The 20,646-nt window shown below is 37.3% G+C and overlaps 1 protein-coding gene across 1 annotated transcript in view; it reads left to right on the top strand.

Moving 5' to 3' along the window:
* Positions 1 to 20,646, top strand: part of Hmgn3 (high mobility group nucleosomal binding domain 3) — a 30,641-nt gene that overhangs the window by 669 nt on the left and 9,326 nt on the right. The window contains exon 2 of the mRNA XM_020183860.2: positions 17,044 to 17,094. Coding sequence (XP_020039449.2) covers positions 17,044 to 17,094 — 51 coding nt within the window. The remainder of the gene's footprint in view (positions 1 to 17,043; positions 17,095 to 20,646) is intronic.

Below are 20,646 nucleotides of genomic sequence, written 5' to 3'. Positions count from 1 at the left end.
GCAAACTCCAGGTTCTGATTAGCGTGGAGGGAAGGCAGCCAGAGGAGAAAAACTACGCGCATAGGGAAAGAGGAAATAAATAAGAAATCTACGGATGCTGGGGTTGACCCCCTGTGGGCCGTGCCCACGGCTGGTGCGCCGCGGTGGCTCCGAGGCTAAGGGAGAGAGAAAGCCATGTTTAGAGAGCGCCCAGCCCCTGCTGTGCTCCGCGCGGACCTGTACGTTCCAACTCCAGTGTCAATCACCGCTCGGCGCGGAGCGGGCAGCGGGCAGCGTGGGAGCCGGGACCGCGCCCGCGCCCGCGCCGCCCGGTGCGGCCAGGCCAAGGTCAGGGGCCGGCAGGTCCGCTCCCGCGACTGGGGAGAAGGGGCGGGGTCTGCTCGCCCTCGCACCCCTCGCTGCCCGCGTTGAGGGAACCCGGCCTTTCAGTCTTCCTCCGCTGCTTGTGGGCTGTGTCCTCTTCCGCGCAAGCTCCGGAAACCAGGAACCGCGCATGGGGTCACACAGCTTCCCCAGGGTCCGGCTGTGACCTGTCATTGTCCCATTAGGGAGGGCGAAAGCCTCCCACGCGCGTGTGCGGGCTGGTTCCTAAGAAAATGCTTTGCGCCTTCCTACCACCTGCCCCTGGGTATCCCAACTCTATCAGGGTGGGTATTAAATTTGAAGCAAAATTTCAGATAATATCCTACTTTGTCAAAGAGAATGGACTGATTCCTGTGTATGGCTACATTATTTAAAAATATTCAAGTTTGAAAATTCAGAAGCTTTACCTTATAGGTCATCGCTAAGAATGTGGTGCAAACATTTTCTCCACTTTATTAAAAAACATAATAATTAAAATCGTTTAAAAAAAGTCTTAGGTTTATTGTGCATTTACTTTGTGTTTCTTGCTGGACAAGGATTTGATTTACATTATCTCATCTAGTCCTTAGAATGGGTTGAGCACTTCTTATCCCCACTGAACGGGGCCTAAAAGACATAAATTGCCCAACATCTCACCAACCATGAGCTACTAGCTAGGACTGAATCAGGTACTGTAAGTCCCGGGAGTCCTTACAACCATTATTTACTCATTTTCTTCCTTTGAAAATGGGCGGGACAGAAAGAATTTAGGACATCCAAAAGGGTTTCTAGAAGTCCATCTAGCTAAGAAGATGGATGGTATTTTAAGAGTGCTGATAGAGGAGATTCATTTTTTAAACTTAATTTGATGGCAGTATTGTTTTTTTAATGCTCTTGTACTGGCATGATGTTACTAAACGATGTTACCACTATTTTCATCGTTTTATCTGAGGGTTAATGATGTATTGGACATTCTAGTAGAATCAAAGCAAATAATTATCAAGAAATGAGTTAGGGAGTGAGTTGGGGCCAGCTCTTTTCCTAGGAATTATTAACAATTGTTTAGATAAACAGCAGGTTAGATGTGCACACCTTATGTGTAATGGACCCTGACTTAGAAGAACTTTTCCTTGTTCACTGGCCACAGTTGGTTAGACCATCACTCTTACCTTTCTGTCTCTGGCCACCTCCCTTCCAAGGAGATAGGAATAGTAACTTTTGATTATGGTTCCCTGAGACAGGGAACGCTGGTGAACGAGCTAGCCAAGAGTCCTGGGACTACAGGCTAATCTGTGTATAGCCACCTGTGTGTGATTCTTCAAAAAACATGTGTGTTCTTCAGAGATGAAAAAAATCTCTCCTGGATTAATAAGAAGGCATTTCATTTACACCTGGAGCCCAGAGACCTGGGTGGTAACTGGGCAGGGACAGCCATAGATTAAACATGGCTGTGCTGGCCATCCTGTCTATCAGTCAAACCTTAAAGCTGCCTCATACAATCCTAGAGTTCACTGGCATTTACATTAGAAACCACTGGTGTCAGATAAAGCCTGTCAAGACAGGAAAAAAAGAACTGGAGACAATTCATGCGCAGCTCTTGGGGCAGGGAGACCAAAGTGGAGTTATTGCCAAAGAATTTACATACTACTCTAGTATGTAAATGCTAAAGAACAGACCAAAGAATGGCCTGTTCTATCTACATTATAACTGGCTTTTTAAATGCCCCCAACATACATTTTTGCCATCTTAGCACTTTGTATCATCTTTTCCTAGAAATCAAGACATGTTATTTAATGAACTTCTAAATTGTTCTGCAAAGCAGGAAGTACTAATAAGGCCGGTGAAAACATCTAGAATCCTTGCATTGTTGTAATGCTGGAGGGACACAGAGTTTACTCTTTTGGAGCTTGTATTTAATTCAGTGGTATATAACAGTAGCAGGCACAAATCAAATACAGAAATTGAAAAATCAGTCATTTTCTGTTATCAGACATTTGAATGAATCTTCTGATTATATCTTTTTTTTTTATTGTTTTATTATTCATATGTGCATACAAGGCTTGGGTCATTTCTCTCCCCTGCCCCCACCCCCTCCCTTACCACCCACTCTGCCCCCTCCCTCTCCCCCCCACTTCTGATTATATCTTAATTTGATGAGGCTTTAGTACAACTTCAAAGCCATAATATAATTTATTAATATAAAATGTTCTTATGACACTTCTTTGTAAATTATATGTGTATTATTTGTATATTATAGTTATAGCTACATTAAACTGAAATTTTTAATAACAGCTATGATTTTTTGAAGCAAAACAGTGCAATCTCTTTCTGAGTTTGTAAGATTTAAATAAAGTTGAGTTTCCTGTATTACAATAATGGGTAGTGAGTGAGTGAATAGCAGGAGAAAGATAACATTCATGAATACGTGGTGGTAGAACCAATGAGTGACTGCGTTCTGGACTTTTCTGGTCAAACATCCACAAACACCTGCAGTAGTCATGTCGCTATGTGATGATACGATGTTCTACAAAGAAGCACCAGCCAGCGGGGCCTAGAATCACAGTCTCAGCATGATTAATGACAGCAAACACATTGTGCCTAATATATCACACCAGAAATAACCTAATGAGATCATTTATTCTCCTAGTGAGTATCACCTGTTAGAACACCAAAGACAGACACTGTAAATAAAGACATACATAAAATTGGCTACCTGAAAGTGAGTATTTCAAAATGGTCAATAAAAAACAGTTAAAATTTTTAAATGCATGAAAAACTGAGAAAATATTTGTACCAGTTATCGCTAAAATATTTGTTATTTTTAAAATAGTTTTATTAGCATATAAGAGTTGTACAGAGGGTTTCATTGTGATATTTGGAATGTCACTTGTTTAGGTTCATCCCCACCATCATTCTCTCTCATCTCCCTCTCCCTTACTTAAAATGATATTGACAGTTTTCAGTGTTATGTCTGCATGCACATGTATGAAGTACCTTGGCCATATTCATCCTCCTTTACCTCACCGTTCACCCTCCCCCTCCTTATACAGTACCCTCCCCCCAACAGGACCTGCTTTACATTCCTGCCCTTCATTGTTTAAGTGTGAGTTCATTATTCAGAGGAGTTTGAACTATGCCAGTGTTGAGGAATACAGACACTTAGCACTGTCAAGCAGTGTGGAGGGGAGTTAAATTTCCTGTTTAAAAAAAAAAAAAGATTTATTCAAGATGATCTACTTACCATAAAGTCCATTCATCCATTCAAAGTATACAGCACAGCTCATGATATTGAGTAAATTACAGAGTTGTGCAGCCATTCTCATAATCCAGTTTCACAGCATTCCCATAACCTCAAAAAAGTCCCTCAGGTTGTCTACTTCCAATCTCTACTCCCACTCAGCCCATCACCACTGTTCTACTTGTTTTTCCTCCCTAGATTTGCCTTTTCTGGGAATGTAAAAGAAACTATACAGCATGTAGTCTTTTGTGTTTGATTCCGATCATTCAGCATGATATTTTTGAGGTCTTTGCATGTGGTAGCATGTATCACTCACTACTTCATTCTTTTTTATTGTCCAATAATATTCTGTTGTATGGATGTACTGCTTTTTGTTCATCTTTTTAAAAAGTAGATGGAAATTTAGATTGTTCCGACTTTTGGTTATTATAAATAATTCTGCTGTGAATATTTGTATATAAATCATTGCACAGATAAATGTTCTCGTTTCTCTTAAGATTCTTAAGAGTAGAACTGATGAATGGGTTGAAAGTCTGTAGTTAAACTTCCAGTTTTCCAAAGTTCATGGGATTTCCTTCTTGCTCATACCTAGTATTGTTAGTATTATGAAGGTTTTTTTGTTTTTGCTAGTTTGTTTTTTGTTTATAGGCATTTTAATAGATTTTAATTTAGGGCTGGAGGCATAGCCCAAGTGGTAGACTACCTGCCTAGCAAGTGATTAGGCCCTGAGCCCATACCAGTACTGCAGAAAAACAATTTATTTTTCTTTAATGCTGATGAGCATCTTTTCATGTGTTAACTAGTGTATTGTATATTTTAAATGAAATGTCTGTTTGATACTTTTGCCTGTTTTTAAATTGCATTGTTTGGCTTATTGTATTGTACCAGCTGCTCCTATATTCAAGATAAAATGCTTCATCCCACATACGATTTGTAGATATTTTCTTCTAGTCTTTGGCTTTAACTTGTGTGTGTGTGTGGTGAGGATGGAACCCTGGGTCCTTGTACTTGCTAGGTAAGCACTCTACCACTTGACTACATCCCCAGCTCTTTTGTTTTTGTTTTTGAGGTATTTTGTTTCTTGCTAACTTTGCCCCAGCTGGCCTTGAATTTAAGATCTTCCTGCCTCTGCCTCCTGAGTAGCTGGAATTACAGGCTAAAAATTTTTTTTTAATGGCATTTTTTTTAACAAAAGTTTTTAATTTTGATGAAATTCATTTAGTGGCACACTTGATAAACTTTTGCCGAATCCAAGGTCATAGAGTCTTTCTCCTAGAAATTTTTTCATTTTAGCTGTTGTATTTAGCTCTATGATCCATTTTGAGCTAATTTTGTATATGGAATAAGGGTTTCAATTCTGTGGGATTTTTTTGCATTTGAATACCCAATTATCTCAGCACCATTTGTTGATGAGATCATTTTTTTGTCCTGCTAAATTGCCTATGCACCTTTCTCAAAACTTAGTCCCTTATAAATGTAAAGTTTTATCTCTGTCAATTCTGTTCCATTATCTGTAAGTCTGTCTTTGTACCAATGCTACATTATTTTGCTTACTGTGGTTTTATAGTAAAATTTTAAATATGATAGCATCAGTCCTACAATTGGTTCTCATTTTCCAGAATTGTTTTGTCTGTTACATCTTATGTGTTTCCATATAAATTTTACAATCAGCTTCTAAATATCTGCCCAAAAAAAGCCTGCTATGATTTTGATAGGGATTGAATTAAATCCATAAATCAATTTGAGAATTGTCTTCTTAGAAATATTGAGTCTCCCATTCTGAATATGAAAGGGCCTGACATCCATAAATGAACTTAATTGAGTTAAATTTTGATATGAAACATATATTTGAGTGAAAGCTCAAAAATGGCAGGGCTCTATGTTTTATATATTCATTCCCTTCATGTTGAATAAGCATGCATTGTGTATCACTTTTATGTAAGATACCATCACCATAGGAAATTAAGTGAACAAGTATTGTTTTTTCAACCCTTTTAGAGTGAATGAGGTAACGCCTTTGGCATCAAGGAACTTTCAGTCTAACAGGGTGGGCAAGACACATACACAGTATTTATAATTCATGGCAAGAAGTGATAATGAATCACAAGGAAAGCGGTGAGCTCTAAGCATTCAAAGATTTGGCCAAACTCAATGTTCAGAAAAGACACATTGGCAAACAAGTTGTTAGGTTAAAAGAGTTGAGAGTTATAGCTCTTAACGACTCTTATTTTTTAAAGGTTGTTGTCTGGCTCTGTGTTCCTAAATTGGCACAAGTCATTTGACTAATTATTTGTTTTTTAATTAACTTTGTTTTGTAACCTATCTAATTTGAGTTGACCGTGAAGTCTTCCGTGGTTCTGATCTTTTATTCCCCACAGAACCTAGCACAGGTGCTGTAAATATTTGTTGAACAAACAGATGAATGAAAGTAATAAGTTTAAATATCTAATATACTTCTTTGAGAAAAAGTCCAGTATGGTTCTAGCATTCACTGTTTGCTATATGGTTATGGCAGTTTACTTAACCTCTTTCTAAATGTCTATGTTCCTAATTCTCAAACTCAGTTTCCTCATCTGTAAAAGCAGAATAATAACGTATGTTCTACCTCATTGATTTGTGGGAAGGAAATGAAATTGTGAATGCAAAGTACTTAGCACAGTGTCTGGTATAGACAGAACAGTCAAAGGATGCTCATTATTGTGATGATGATATTTTTAATTATTAAGAGAACCACAATGCAATAAACCTCAAGCTTCCTTCTTGTAGGAGGACAGATGGCACAGGCAGTGGATAGGGAGCAAGCAGATCCCACCTTGAATGTCTCATTAGCTGCAGTTATGGGAGTAGACATTCAACAACCGCACTGTTTTGGAAGAACATAAGCTTTAATCTTGTACATTTTTACATTGTTGACTTTTCTCACAGGGAAAAAAATGTTTAAAAATATCTCTACAACTTTGAAATTAAAATTCCCTTGGCAAATTAGTTAAGTCATCCTCTTTTCCTTTATCCCCCACCCCTCAAAAACAAAATCAGCACTGTTTTGTTTATACCAAAGTTAAATATCCCACTTTCCTGCAGGGTACAATTTAAAAATGGTGACTGAAATAAATACCATTTAAACTGTCTGCTTTCACAGTACCTAGTATATTGAAATATGATGTTAGTCTCCTGAGTAATTTAAAAATCAAACTGTTGAACTCCTTTTTTTGCTGGCTGCTTATTCATTGTACATTTCACTGTCTTTTTTGAAGAATTCAGTCAAATCACTTTGTGGTTGTTGGTGACAGTATTTATTGAATTTAGTAGTCTTATATTTACAGATACATCCTGAAACAGAGCCATGTATATGTGACCAAGGTAAATACATGTTCAGTCATACATAAAGCCAATGATATGCACATCCTGAAGAAGAGAAATAGAGAAAATGATTTTACATTTAAAACTGTTTCCAAAATTTAATATTTTAAGAGGAATTTATATTACTAATTAACATATATATTATTATCATTCAAACTTAAATAGCTAACATTGAATTCCTGCTTACACCAGATTGGAGCTATGTGTTTGGAATTTGTTAGGCACCTTAGTTAAGTAAAAATGTGGGAAGTTACTAGAAATAAACATGCAGTAAGTATTGTACTGTAATTTCATATTCTTTATTTTATTCATACAATAGTTCTGTGCAGCTATCTCAATAACACTTAGAAGTAAGTGTTGTTTATTGTGATTGTCTAATATTTAGGGAACTTTCTATAAATCAGGCACTATTCTTTCACACTGCATTAGTAAATTTAATACCACGAACCACTCTGTAAGGTGTGTACTCTTCTCATCTCCAATTCTCATCTCCAATGTTCTCATCTCCAATGAGGACATTGAGTCACGAAGAGGTTTACAGATTTCCCCCAAGGTTCTTGTGAGCTGGAATTTCTTTCCTGAAGGTCTGGCTCCAGAACCTGGAATCTTACCCAGTGAACCCTGCAGGCTTTCCCCCATATTGGGTAGAATATTGGGATTTATTGAGATCCATTACATCACAATACTTCCCACTGGTTTATTTCTAATGATCTCATATTTTTGTTTAAATTAAGGTGCCTAAAGAATGAAATGAGGAAGAATCAGAGTATGTAAATATGTGAGCGTTCATTTGTTTAAAATTTTATCTTTATTAAGATATAGGCAGATGCCATCACTTCTAGGTACCAGTCATAGAAAGTTACCTAACAAGTCATCATTCTCTTTTGCCATGCCGTAAGGCTTGGCCTTAGGGTTCAGGCCTGTGCTTGGTAGGAAAAGAATATTGTTATGACACCTTACAGGTATATCAATAAGTAATGGTCCATAAGGTTATATACAAAGTATGCACGCAATTTTCAGGCCCGAGTATCAATTTCTTTGCATATTGAAAGTCTAAGACTCTTCATATTTTCTTACATCCTGCTATGAATGGATGGATTTGCTACATCCAAGATACATTATTTACATTTCTTTATTTCTATAATTTATTATATATAATAACAGCAATACTCCTGCTTTGGTCAGGAACATATAAATATGCTTACATATTGTACATTATATTCATCAACTGTGTAAATATTAAGCTACCATTTCATTACAAATGAGCAGGTACATTTGTTTTTAGAACTCATCAAATAAGAATAAAAACTTAATAACTAAGAAAATTTGTTAGACCTAGACTGGATAAATTTTTATAAAACAAATGTTCCAAATTACCAATTGATTAAACTGATTTTAAAAATATACAAGCTGATATTATTTTCAAATTGTATCTTGATTATTTTGACCCCTGATAGGTGTTGATTTTCTTAGTTCTTTTTCAGGTGTAAGCTGTGTTTTTAATACTTCTGGACAGAATTAGTTAACTTTTGCTTTGTGGGACGTTAACAGTACTAGACATTTTTTTATGTGAGAGATCAAAGACTTGAAGTGCTCAAAATGTGAAGCTTTAAAGACTCCTTCTGGCCAGGCATGGTGGTACGTATCTATAATCCCAGGACTCTGGAGGTAGAGGCAGGAGGATTACAAGTTCAAGGCCAGCCTGAATTACATAGTGAGACCCTGTCTCAAAAGTAAGAAAAAAGAAAAAGGAAAGACTTTCTGAAGGTCCTTATGTATTCCATATGTACATTTTTTAAAACTACATTATTTCAGTCTACTTTGCATTGCTTATTTTACCTCCCAATTACAATTTTTAATCTTAAAATTCTCCTTTTAGTGATCACTTATAGATTGTATCACAGTTAGCACATTCACTTTGCAAAAATACAATGAACACTGTAATTATGTCTACTGCTTATTAGAAGTTAATTCATAGCTGGGCAAATAGGAAAAAAAAGTAACCACCAGGTACGGTCTCCGAGAGCTCTGGTGTAGGAGCTCAAAGACTACCTCTCTATCTGGAAAAGGCCACTTGATCTCTTTGAACCTCTCTATTCTTCATCTGTAAAATGAGAATATTAAGACTGACCTGTTTATATAAGCTGTACTGAGAGAGTCAAATAGATGAGAAATCAACAACAATCTGAAAGCACATTGAAAAATGTAAAGTGCTATAAAAATAATAGGAATTGCAATGTACACTTAAAAAATGAAGGACGGAGTAAAATGGCTCTATGGGAGGTGGGTGAGTATCAGTGGGAGGGAGAGGGCATAAGGAAAGTGTGACTATGAAGGATGTATTTTGTATTCATGTATAAAAACAGAAGAATGAAACCTATTGAAATTGTTCTAAGGGGGAGCATGAAGGAGAATGATGGAGGAGGTGAATCTGCTTAAGATATATTGTAAGCATATGTGCAAATATCACAATGAATCCCCCCACCATACAAGTATTATATGCTAATAAAAATAAAAATAATAGGAATGATTTGCCATTTTGTCTTTAGTGTTCATAGTGAAATAAAAAATAGATCTACATATATGAGCATTTCACAGCCTAGAGTAGTAAAATTATATCTCAACATACATGTTTTCATGGGGTAGTTTATTGTGATTTCATGAGGCTCATAAACAAGGGGCAATTGGAAACACTCATTGTATAGCATGTGCTCCTTGGCTAGGGCTACAGATTAAGGTGTTTCCCAAACTGTACTATCTACATCAGGATCTGTGGCCAGTGTTGAAATTAGGAAGGCTAATAAGCCACCTTGAGTGGTGTGCTGTGAAGAGTGTGAACTTTTACCCTACCTGAATAGATTCCAGCAAGATTGTCAAATGAGTCATCCTGAACAAGTTACTACTTACCCTCTCAATTCAGTTCATTTATAAAATAGATATGATACTGTTCTACCAACCTCAGAAATGAGAATTAAATCATTTGATTTAAGTGTCTCTACACCCTTTCCCTCATCCTTTCCCAAGGCCCTGGTGCCTGGCATCCCTTACTGTACCCATGACACTTCTGCAGTGTGATAAAACGCACATTGGCAGCTAAGTCAGGCAAGTGAGATCTTCATGTTCATCCTCTTAGTTTGACTGGTGAAGAAATTCAGGCTCAAAGTCAAGAGTGAGTCACACTGGAATTCAGGCTTCTGATTCAGCCAGGTTCTTTCTCCATGATCCTATCATATAAAACCATACACGCGTAAAAGGTCACCCAGGTGGATGAATCTCCTCAGACTAAAGAAGTGTAGAATATTTTAAGTTATTTTTTTCATATCAAATTCTCCCACTTAATAATATGTATATTTACATTAACAAAATTGCACTTGAACATGGTTTTCTTTATTTTTAGTTATCTTTATTTACTTGATTACAGGTGAGATACTTTCCTCCTATAAGTATCTCTCAGAAGAGAGTTCTTGTTTATTACAGTTCATTGAAAGCCTTTTTTAAACAGTTTGTAGTTACTTTTATCTTGAACAACTTAACATTTAGCAAGACTTACCTGCCTGCGATGACCTTCATCAACAAATTTGGCTTTATAGAATTTTCATGCTGAAAAATTGATAAGCCAAGCTGGGGAAGAGGTAGCAAAGAAATCTGATATAGTTTTGATAATTAACACTGACTGTGGCTTCTCAATTCCAAGTTTGAATATCTAAGGATTATTTAAAATAATGCGGCATTGGAGGATCTCAAACCCATAGCTGCAGGATGAATGTAAAACAGTTGTGATAATGTTAAACATACAGTCCTGTGACTGAATAAAACGTTCAGTGTGTTTTCATGCATCATAGGAATATTTTAATTTAAGGGAACTATATTATCTCAAAAAAAAAAAACCTCGTAAGAATTGCATAGACAATACCCTCATTTGTGGGGAAAATTAACCTTGTATTATTAAGTAGTTATGTGTTAAATTTAGCTTAGGAGTGACAGAGTTAAGGACAGATACATCTCTGTCTTTCTTTTAGTGAATTGTTTGAATTTTATGGTCCCAGAATGGTTTTCCTCTACTGATGAGTTCACCCGTGTTTGAATGATTTTTTTTTCCTCTAGCCTTGGATTTGTAACAGTAAATGCAAATTAATTTTAAAAGAAATTTTGAATAATAAAAAATAATAATTTTAAAATACTGGTCAGCAAATTGGAGGGAAAAAAATCACCTCAGTATAATACATTCTCAGTTAAAAGAAGTGATTGTTGATGTTTGCAATTATATCTACTCCCTGCTTTAGCACCTGGGCATAGAAAGCCCAGGGGCTGAGACTGAATTCATTCTGTGGTCACTGGCAAGTGGTCACTTGAGTTTTGTAAGTGCTCCACAGGCTTCCGTGTAATTCACTGAAGTTACGAAGTAATAGGCGTGTCCCCTGGACTCTTTGAAGTGAAACTGAGAGCCAGCACTTAGCAAAGAAAGAGTTTTTTGGAACTTGCATATGAGAAAAGTTCAGCAGTCTGCTGAGGATCTTAACCGCTCCTGGTCTCACGTGTGGCCCAGGGTCACCTCAGCAGGGGCAGTAGCCTTATTCTTCCCCACTTGCCACACCCTCAGTATCTTCCTCTGCAGCCACAAACCCCCAGCAGATGCCAGCTAGAGCACTTCTCAAGCAACTGCTGAAGGGCCTGAGAATTTTCCCTTTTTCTCTGAGACCTTCCTGAGGGTGGAAGAAAAAAATGGCTCCTTACCTCGCAGTGCCCCTGTGGAGGATGGTCTCCACAGGAATAGAAACTCGGCACTTCCTGTTGACAGCAAATTCTCTGTAGGATAAAAAATTCAAGTTTCTTTTCTTGGTTTCCTGATCTGGTATATGGGAAATACAGTTGTGTTCCTTTTAATTCACTTGAGTGCCCTACAAATGCAAGGTGTGTGTAACTGATATGTTTGGACTTTTTCTGTGTGTTTTCTATTTCTCATTTTGTTGTTGCTGTGTACTTCTCTGCCTTATATTGGTAAAATTTGCTTCATTCTGGCCTTAGTGGTTTCTGTTCTTAACATTTTTAATGGTAATCTTTAACTTATGTCAAAACTTACTCTGTATCTGTTGTCCTCCAGAACAAAACTGGGACCCTAGCATGCTTTAATTTTTACTTTTTCACCCCACCTGCCTCTCTGATGGTTGCTATTGTCTGGAGCTCCGCTGTCTAGTATGTTGGCCACCACCTGCATGAATACCCAGAAAGAATGGAGAGATCAATCTTCATTTTGTTTAATTGTAACAACTTAAGTTTAAAAATTTGTATAACACTCCATTACTGGAAAAATTTAAATGTTTGGAACAATCTGGGTAAAACTGCTCTGTCTTATAAATTCTAAATTCAGATCATATATCCCCAATGAAAATTTCCTGTTTGAATGGGGATATGCCTTAAGTATAAAATACACACCAGATTTTTAAAATTTAGTATGAAAAAACTTCGTGAAAAATCACATTACTATCTTATATATTGATTACATGGTTAAGTGATTTAATTTTACATATAGTCAGGTGAATAAAATATCCTTCTTTTTGCTTTATTAATCTGGCTATTAGAAAATAAATTGCATGTTATATTTCTATAGGTCAGCACTAACCTAGATTTTTTAAACTTACACAAACAATAGCTACTGTTATCCATAGGTAATATAATTAGATTTACTGATATAATCTTTACATTTCTTACATGCTTGTCTTCTATCTAGATCCATTTTTCTTATTGCTGAATTTGATCCTTTAGTGATAGATCCTTGCTGAAAGGTTTTGTTGGTGGTGAACAGTCTTGACATTTGTATTCTGAAATGGCTTTATTTTGCTGTCATTCTTGAATGATAGCTAGGTGTGGAATTATTAGTTGACAGTTTTTCCTTTTACTTATTTTTTGGTGTTCCTGAGGTTTGAACTCAGGGCCTTGAGCTTGCTAGGCAGGTGTTCTACCACTTAAGCCATGCCTCCACTACTTTTTGTTTTAGTTATTTTTCAAATAGAGTGTTGTACAGCATTCCTCCTACCTGTGTAACTAAGGCCTCACATGTAGCTGGGATCACAGGTACGTGTCATCATACCCAGATTGTTGGCTGAGATGAGGATCTTGCTAACTTTTTGCCTGGGCTGTCCTCAAAGAGAGAGCTTCCTGTTGTCCTCCTGTCAATCACTGAGATTAAAGGCGTAATCTACCACACCCAGCTAGGTTGACAGTTTTTCTTAACTCCTTGAACAGTATTCCATATTTATGGTTGCTAGTGGGGAAGACATTCTTCATAAATAGTCCATCTTTTAACTCTGATCACTTTTTTTTTTTCAGACAGGGTCTCACCATGTAGCTCAGACTGACCTTGAACTTGTGATCTTCCTCTTGCCTCCTAAGTGCTGGGATTAAAGACATGCACCACCACACTTGACTGACTGATAACTTTTTAAGATTTTCTTCACTTTTCTTGATGTTTAGTTTTATTACAGTGTGTCTTGTATTTTGTTCTTGTTTTGTTTATTCCTTGATGGGGGCTTTCAAGCTAGAACTCATGACTTCAATTTGGAAAATTTCTTAGCCATTGTGCCTTTGCTTTTGTACTGGAACCTCTGTGCTCTGCTTCTTAACTGTCTGTTAGACAGATATGGTGCTTCTCAGTTAACCCCCTCCCTCCTAAGCTCTCTTTCCTATTGCTTATCATTTTCCTGTTCTTGCTGTATATTGGGCTAATTCCTCGGTAGTCTGTGACAGTTGATCATTTCTTCTACTGTCCACCACCTAGTGATGCACTTCAGTGAGCTGCTTTTATTTTCAGAATTTATAATTTAAAAAATAGCTATTTAGTTTTTCTTCATGCCAATTTTGTTCAGAACCTCTTGTTTTAATTTAAAATATGTACAAATATAGTATATATATATATGTATGCATATGTATACATATGTATATATGTATGTAAATGTAGTATATATATATGTATATATATATATATATATATATATGTGTGATTTAAATAAGAATAATAGGCCAATGGAGTTGCCACTCAGCTTAAGAAATATAACATTACCAGCAAGTTTGTTTCTCCTGGTTAAATCACCCTCCCACTCCTCACACAGAGGCAACCTGTGTGTTGGTTTCCTATTTCTCATCTCTTTGCTTTTCTTTATAGATTTATCGTGTATATGTATTTTTAAACTTTGCTTACAGCCACTCTATAGCCTTTTTTCTTTGTCCAGCATTACAATGAGATTTACCCATGTTGATATGCATATTCATAGTTCATTTGTTTTCCCTGCTTATATTATTGGCATTTAATTATCCTCCTGATGATAGAGATTTGGGTTGTTTCTAGTTTTTAGTTAATTGTAGCCCAGTATGTATATAACCCCTGTGCCTGTGCCTGCTAGGTAAGTGCTCTACCATTGAGCTACATGCATACTCTGCATATTTTTTTGCATCCTTTTATTGTCATGCTTTCTGTGTCCTTGGATTTTTGGTGTAACTCTTTTAAAAATCATATGGGTGTATAAGTGTTACCTACAGTCATATTGTTTTGCTTTTAAGCTTTGAAATGTGCACAATCATTTGTTTTCCTTCTGGAGAAGTGGCAGAGGTGTTAGTAAAGAAAGCCTCATGCTAACACAAGGTGAGGGAGCAAACAGGAGCTATCTCCACATAGGCACTTTCCTAAGAAGGCCCTGCAAATGAACAACAAAAAATTAAGTTACGTTTGGAAAGAACAGGTAATGGATTTTGTCTGTATCTGCTAAGGGGAAAAAGACTCTCCCTGTTTTATCCCTCATGTGTAGCCACACTGCACACCACCCACATGCCCTGACTATAAACCTGGGCAGTGAAGCAAAATGTTAACCTGGTGCATCTTGACAAACCACATCAGCTATCAGGGATGCCCCATCTTCAGCCTGTTCTGCCCTCTATCTGGCTGTCCTGGGTATCCCCAGCCTCCTGGGAGGCTCCAAGATTAATACCAAGGCCAACTGGGAGCTTTCAGGAGCTCAGATACGTGCATGAGGCGCTTATGTTTGGTCATGGTTTTCACCCTCTTGAGGGTTCTTAGTTCAAACAGAAGTAGTATAAGCCTACTCTGTCCCAGGGAGTAGAGCAAGAACCCGTTTGTCTTGGCATTCCCCGAAGCCCATCTGCCTCACCTCACTCTTCACATCAGCCCACTGGAATCATCCATATAATCCAAACCTTTAGTTCCCCCACCTTTTTTTATTTTTTTGTGCTTATTCCTCCCAACCCCTTGAGACATGAAGCTTTGGACATTAACATCTATTTTTCTAGCAATATCTGTGTGCTTCTTCCTTAACTGCTTGTCAATTAGAGGTAGAGGGTACTGCAGACTGAAGTCTGCTGAGTGACCTGACAGATAGGAATGAAAGCTGAGCATTTCTAGACAACCAGAGGGTTTAGTGTACCCAGAAGCGTTGAGTTTGTAACTATGGAAGTGTGAAAGCTAAATGATCCAAGTAGGAATTGTCTTCATGTGCTCACGTTTGTTGAGATTTTTCTGTCTGTAATTCAACTAGCTGAAATGACACAAGAACTGTGATCAGGCATTCCTGTTCATGAATGGGAACCAGAAAACAGAAAACTGTTTTCCCTCAGGACAAGGAAGGTTTCATGGAAGAGGAGATTTGGGAAACAAGGAGATAAGTTCATAGATATGGGAGGTTCTGATGTTGAAAGAGAACTGATAAGCTGTGGATGACAGACAGCACCAAGGAACACCTTTGCCTTAAAAAGTTTTTTTTTTTCCCAAATGCTGTGTATACTTGGTACCTACACTTTGTTTACAATTTTATTATGTAAGTTATTAAATATAGCATTATTTTATGTATTTTTCTTGTATCCAGGTAGCATATTTTTAACCCCATCTCAGTGCTACATAGTTTAAATACTTCTTTGATTTTCTTTGTTTCCAGTTATTCCATATTAGAAATGATATAAATAGCACCATATTTTTACAAAGCATTTGTAAAAATTATAATTTTTGCAAAATTGAAATTACCAGTTCATCATCCATTTAGTTCTCTGTGCCTCTTTCGGGTCCTTCTCTGAGAAGATTATACTAATTTACATTGTCACCTGCCCCGCTCAACAGTGCCTTTTATGAGCCTGTAAATTTTGTTCTCCTTTTATTAAATGAGGCATTACCACATAGCTTTTTTATCTTGCTAAGCTAAACGTTGTGCTAAATGTTGGTTTTCTGATTGTATTTTTTCTAATGAAAGCTCCATTCATATCAGCTTCCTATTTGTGCTACAGACAGTGAGTATCCACCTTCCGGTTTTATGTAGTTGCAAAATGTGTTTAATTTTTTAGTTAGCTTACTTGTTTTAATCTTACTTATTAACTCTTAGCCAATAGAAATATGTTGGGATATTTGTAGTGTTTTGCCAATCTAAAGTATAGTTTTCTTTGAAACAAAAGGAAAACACAACAGATCTTTTCCCCCTCATTGTATGAAGCCTTTGTTCCCTGTCAGGTTTGAGCTGTCACAGGAGTGGGCAGGTGCTGCCCCAGGGGATAGATCACAGTCTGGAAACAAATCAGCTGGGGGTGGCAGCGAGCCTGCCTGTCATGCACGGTTTGGAGTTTAGTAGAGATGCTGGAACTGATTATGGAAAAAGAGTAATCCATGATAAATATATCACATCGTATCAAGAAATGGGTTAGAAATCAAAACAAACACAGGATGAAAATAGGCTTTTGTGGTTGTCCTGGGCTTTGCCAGGACTTGAACACTCAAGAAGAACAAGAAGGTGGATACGGGGCACCCCTGTCACTGACTCCTGATTCCCTGTCCCTTCACTGATAGTGGACTCATCACAGAGAAATGAAAATTGCTTAGGGTTCCTGTCAGTTGACAACAGGGCTCATAGTAGTTCTTTCCCCATTCCTAATTTAAAAGGAGCAATTATGCAGCTAAATTCCATGTGTGTGCGTGTGTGTGTGTGTGTGTAAAAACATGTCCTTTTATAAATTTAATTTTCCCTGCAAACAATCTGAAATTGCTTTATATATTTTAATCTTCTAATGTGTGGTTTTCAATTTCAATACAGTTCACTAAAGTATTTTCTTTCTAGTCTCCAGAGAATACAGAGGGCAAAGATGGATCCAAAGTAACTAAACAGGAGGTAAGTGTGTCTTTGACTTCCTCCATGTAATTCTTTAAGTTGAAATGTTTAATATTATTTGACCCTCTGTATGTGAATTGATACTATTGTAAAAAAGATAGCTGAGACTACATAAGCTAGAGATAAGTGTTTATGTGCAGTCTCTTTGGCCTAGGTATGTTTCATGTGGTACATGATAGGGTGTTTCCTAATTACTGTGTTGTTTATATTTCTACCTGTTGGTCCTGCTGTCTGTCAAAGCAGATACTGAGAATTCCTTCTGGGCAAAGAGTGAGATAATAGGTAAATTCATCAAGGAGAACAGTCTGCCTTTCATAGTAATAAAATGAAGGGTTGTTGGTTTCATAAATTTTCTGCTCCAGTGAATGAATTATAAATTACTTTTTAGATTCTGAATATTCAGCTAAGAGGATTCATCTATGTCTTAGGTAAAAAAAAAAAAACTATGAAAAGATATACAATATGTCAAAATATAAAAGCTTTTTTAAATTAGGAAAACTTACAGTTTTGAGATAGCTAATCAGGCATTGATTCAAAGACACTTTGTATTAAAATACAGAAACTTGTGAAAGGCTAAGAACTTGGAAGAGATGCTTGTGTTGAGTATTTTGTAGTAATATTATGAATATCTAAAAGGAGATGGATTAAAAAGTGAGAAATGAGATATATCTGTGTCTGTGATGATAGCCATTCCCTTTTACACAGAGCTTTACAGTGGCAGCTCTTACACTTGAACTTAAAAGGGGTCACAAGAGAGAGAAAAACAATATCCAGTTACAGAGTCTTTGATTGGGTGATTCATATTGTGGTGAATAATTCAGAGGAGTTTGTCATGAAACCAACACCCCTACATGAAATGTCCATTCTGCCAAGTAGAAAATCATTAACAGAAACAAAAAGAAGTAATTGAAAAGTAAAACAAATAAAATTGCCAGTCCCTACCATCCATGTATCAAGCATCCACTTGTCTCAGAGTTTTATATAATTACAAAGTTTGTGCTCCCAATCAAGTCACCACATAAATGCTAAAACCAACCCAAAAAAAAAAAAAATGGTTGAGTGCTTGCATTTTCTTGGAAAATGGCAAAAGTGATTTTTAGGACTGTTGGCTAAGTGTACCTACCTTAATGTTTTTACATCTGGGCACCAAAAAAAGTGTTTGGGTTTCACCTTGAGGAATGACATTTAAATTGATCAGTCAGGAAACCTAGAAACTACTGTAACACAGCAAATATGTGACAGCAAAATGTCTTCCCAGTTACTGTATACTAAAAGCAATTCAAGCTGGTTACAATATATAAAAGGTATGTGTGTCTATTTTTGCTTATATAGATGCCTTGTGTATATTATTTAAGCCCAAGAATTTTTATTCTTTTCATATTCTTTTTTTATATAGCACATTATCGTTATTCCCTCTGTTGCTGGATATTTAGGTTGCCTCAAAAGAATTTTTATTCTTTATATTTTTTTTTATTAGATTTTATTTTATATTGTTTCTATATATTTTATATTATTAACCGAAACCTTTCCTAGACAAAACTGTTTACTTGCCATTTAAGCCAAGGCCAGATTAAAACCTATGATGTCTTTAGGAACATCAACACAGTTGTTTGAAAAGTAGAAAGGGTCAGTCACTTAGCTGGTGGCTTGTGGTAAAAACTGTCAGAGAGTACATTGATCGATTTTTTTTTTTTCCCATTGCATTGACATTCAGTTCAGACAGAATTTTCCAGTTATGTCATTGCGTATGCACGGCCTTGACTATGGTGAATATATAGTGATTATAAAGGGGCTCCTCTTTTGATAACCCTCCACCACTACTGTGGTATTTGAAGGGCATCTTGCAAAGTATAGCACTTCAGGAAACTTGGGCAATAAATGAGCAAAACAATGTACCATGGTCTTTACTCTTAGCAGACTGCAAAGCTGTTCAGATGATTATTTTGTCTGATCCATACAATAACCCTAAGATTCATTCCTTCTGTTCCTCCTCCTCCTCCTCCTTCTCATCTTCCTCCTTCTCCTACTCACATTTCCCCTCCCCTTCCCTGTCCCTCTCCTTCTTCCTCTTCCCAGGACCTCGTACATGCTAAACATTTGCTCTACTACTGAGCTACTACCAGCCCCACATCCCAGGTTCATTCCTTAACAAAACCATATGAGCACTTGGAATGCATGAAGCACTGCTCTAGGCCATATGGATCCTACAATGACAAAGAAGCAAAAATCCCTGCCTTCATGAAAGAGACAGTAAAATAAAATAATTGGGTATTTGCTATAAAGAAAAATAAAGAGAGCCAGTCATGATTGCTCATGGTGGTAATCCCAGCTACTTGGGAGGTGAATATCGGGAGAATCATGGTTACAGGCAGCCCGGGAAAAGTTAATGGTACCCTTCTGGGCATGATGGCACATGCTGGTAGTCGCAGCTATAGGTAGACATAAGTAGGAGGATCTTGGGCCAAGACCAGCCTTAGGCAAAAATGCAGATCAGTATCTGAAAAGTAACTAAGTAAAAGAAGGCCGCAGGCATGGCTTAAGTGTAGAGCACCTGCCTACAAGTGCAAGCCCCAGTATTGCAAAAAAAGAAAGACGAGAAGTAAAACAAGGGAAGGGAATAGTGCATGTCAGAGGTTTGCTGTTTTTGATAACAGGCAGATATATTCCTATTTTGCTCATAATATGATTTGTCCATGTGTCACAACTTGTAAATAGCAGAACCAGGAAAGATGTCTGAATCTCCTGGCCCACTATCCTCTGTCCACATGTGCCTTTTCTGTAGTCATAAAAATCTGGTAATCTAGTTTCCATCTCTTAGTCTTCGCCATTGTTTCCCTGAGACGGAACAAAGTATATCTTTCTCTACTTCCCAGTTTTGAAAAGAAGGCAATTTCTACCTAACTTCTCATTTCTTTTAAGAATTAAAAGCACCTTGTCTTTTGAGTTTTGCTTGGAAGTCCATGGTCAGGCTCAGAAGCTAAATGATGTCTCATACCTGGTGTTGGTGGTTCGTGCCTGTAATCCTAGCTATTTGGGAGGCTGAGATAAGAAGGATAACATTTCAAGGTCAGCCTGGGCAAAAAAAAAAAAAAAAATTCAGGAGACCACATCTCAACCAATAGCTTGGTATAGTGGCAAGCTACCAGATGCAGGAGGTTGAAATGGGGAGGATCGCTGTGTCCGGCCAGCCTGGACAAAAAGCTTGTGAAGCCCCCACCTCAACAGAAAAAAACTGGGTGTGGTGGCAGGCGCATGGCATCCAAGTGATGGCAGGAAGCCTAAATAGGAGGATCACAGTCCAAGCCAAGCCAGCAGGTAGACCCTATCTCCAAACTAACCCCAGCAAAAAGTCTGGAGGTGTGGCTCAAGCAGTAGAGTTCCTGCCTAGTAAGTGTTGAAGCCCTGAACTCAAACCCCTAATACCACCAAAAAAAGACATCTCATAAAAAGAATACTTCCAAATTCCAATGGAATTGTCCATATGTTTGATGCAATATTCAGCAAAGCACAGTGATTCTACCTGAATCTAGCTCTCCCTCTGGACTTTGTCCT

Source organism: Castor canadensis, chromosome 1 (assembly GCF_047511655.1).
Source record: "Castor canadensis chromosome 1, mCasCan1.hap1v2, whole genome shotgun sequence".
NCBI lineage: Eukaryota > Metazoa > Chordata > Mammalia > Rodentia > Castoridae > Castor > Castor canadensis.
Note: the sequence above shows the minus strand (reverse complement) of the source record. Positions and strands in the feature narration are given on the sequence as shown.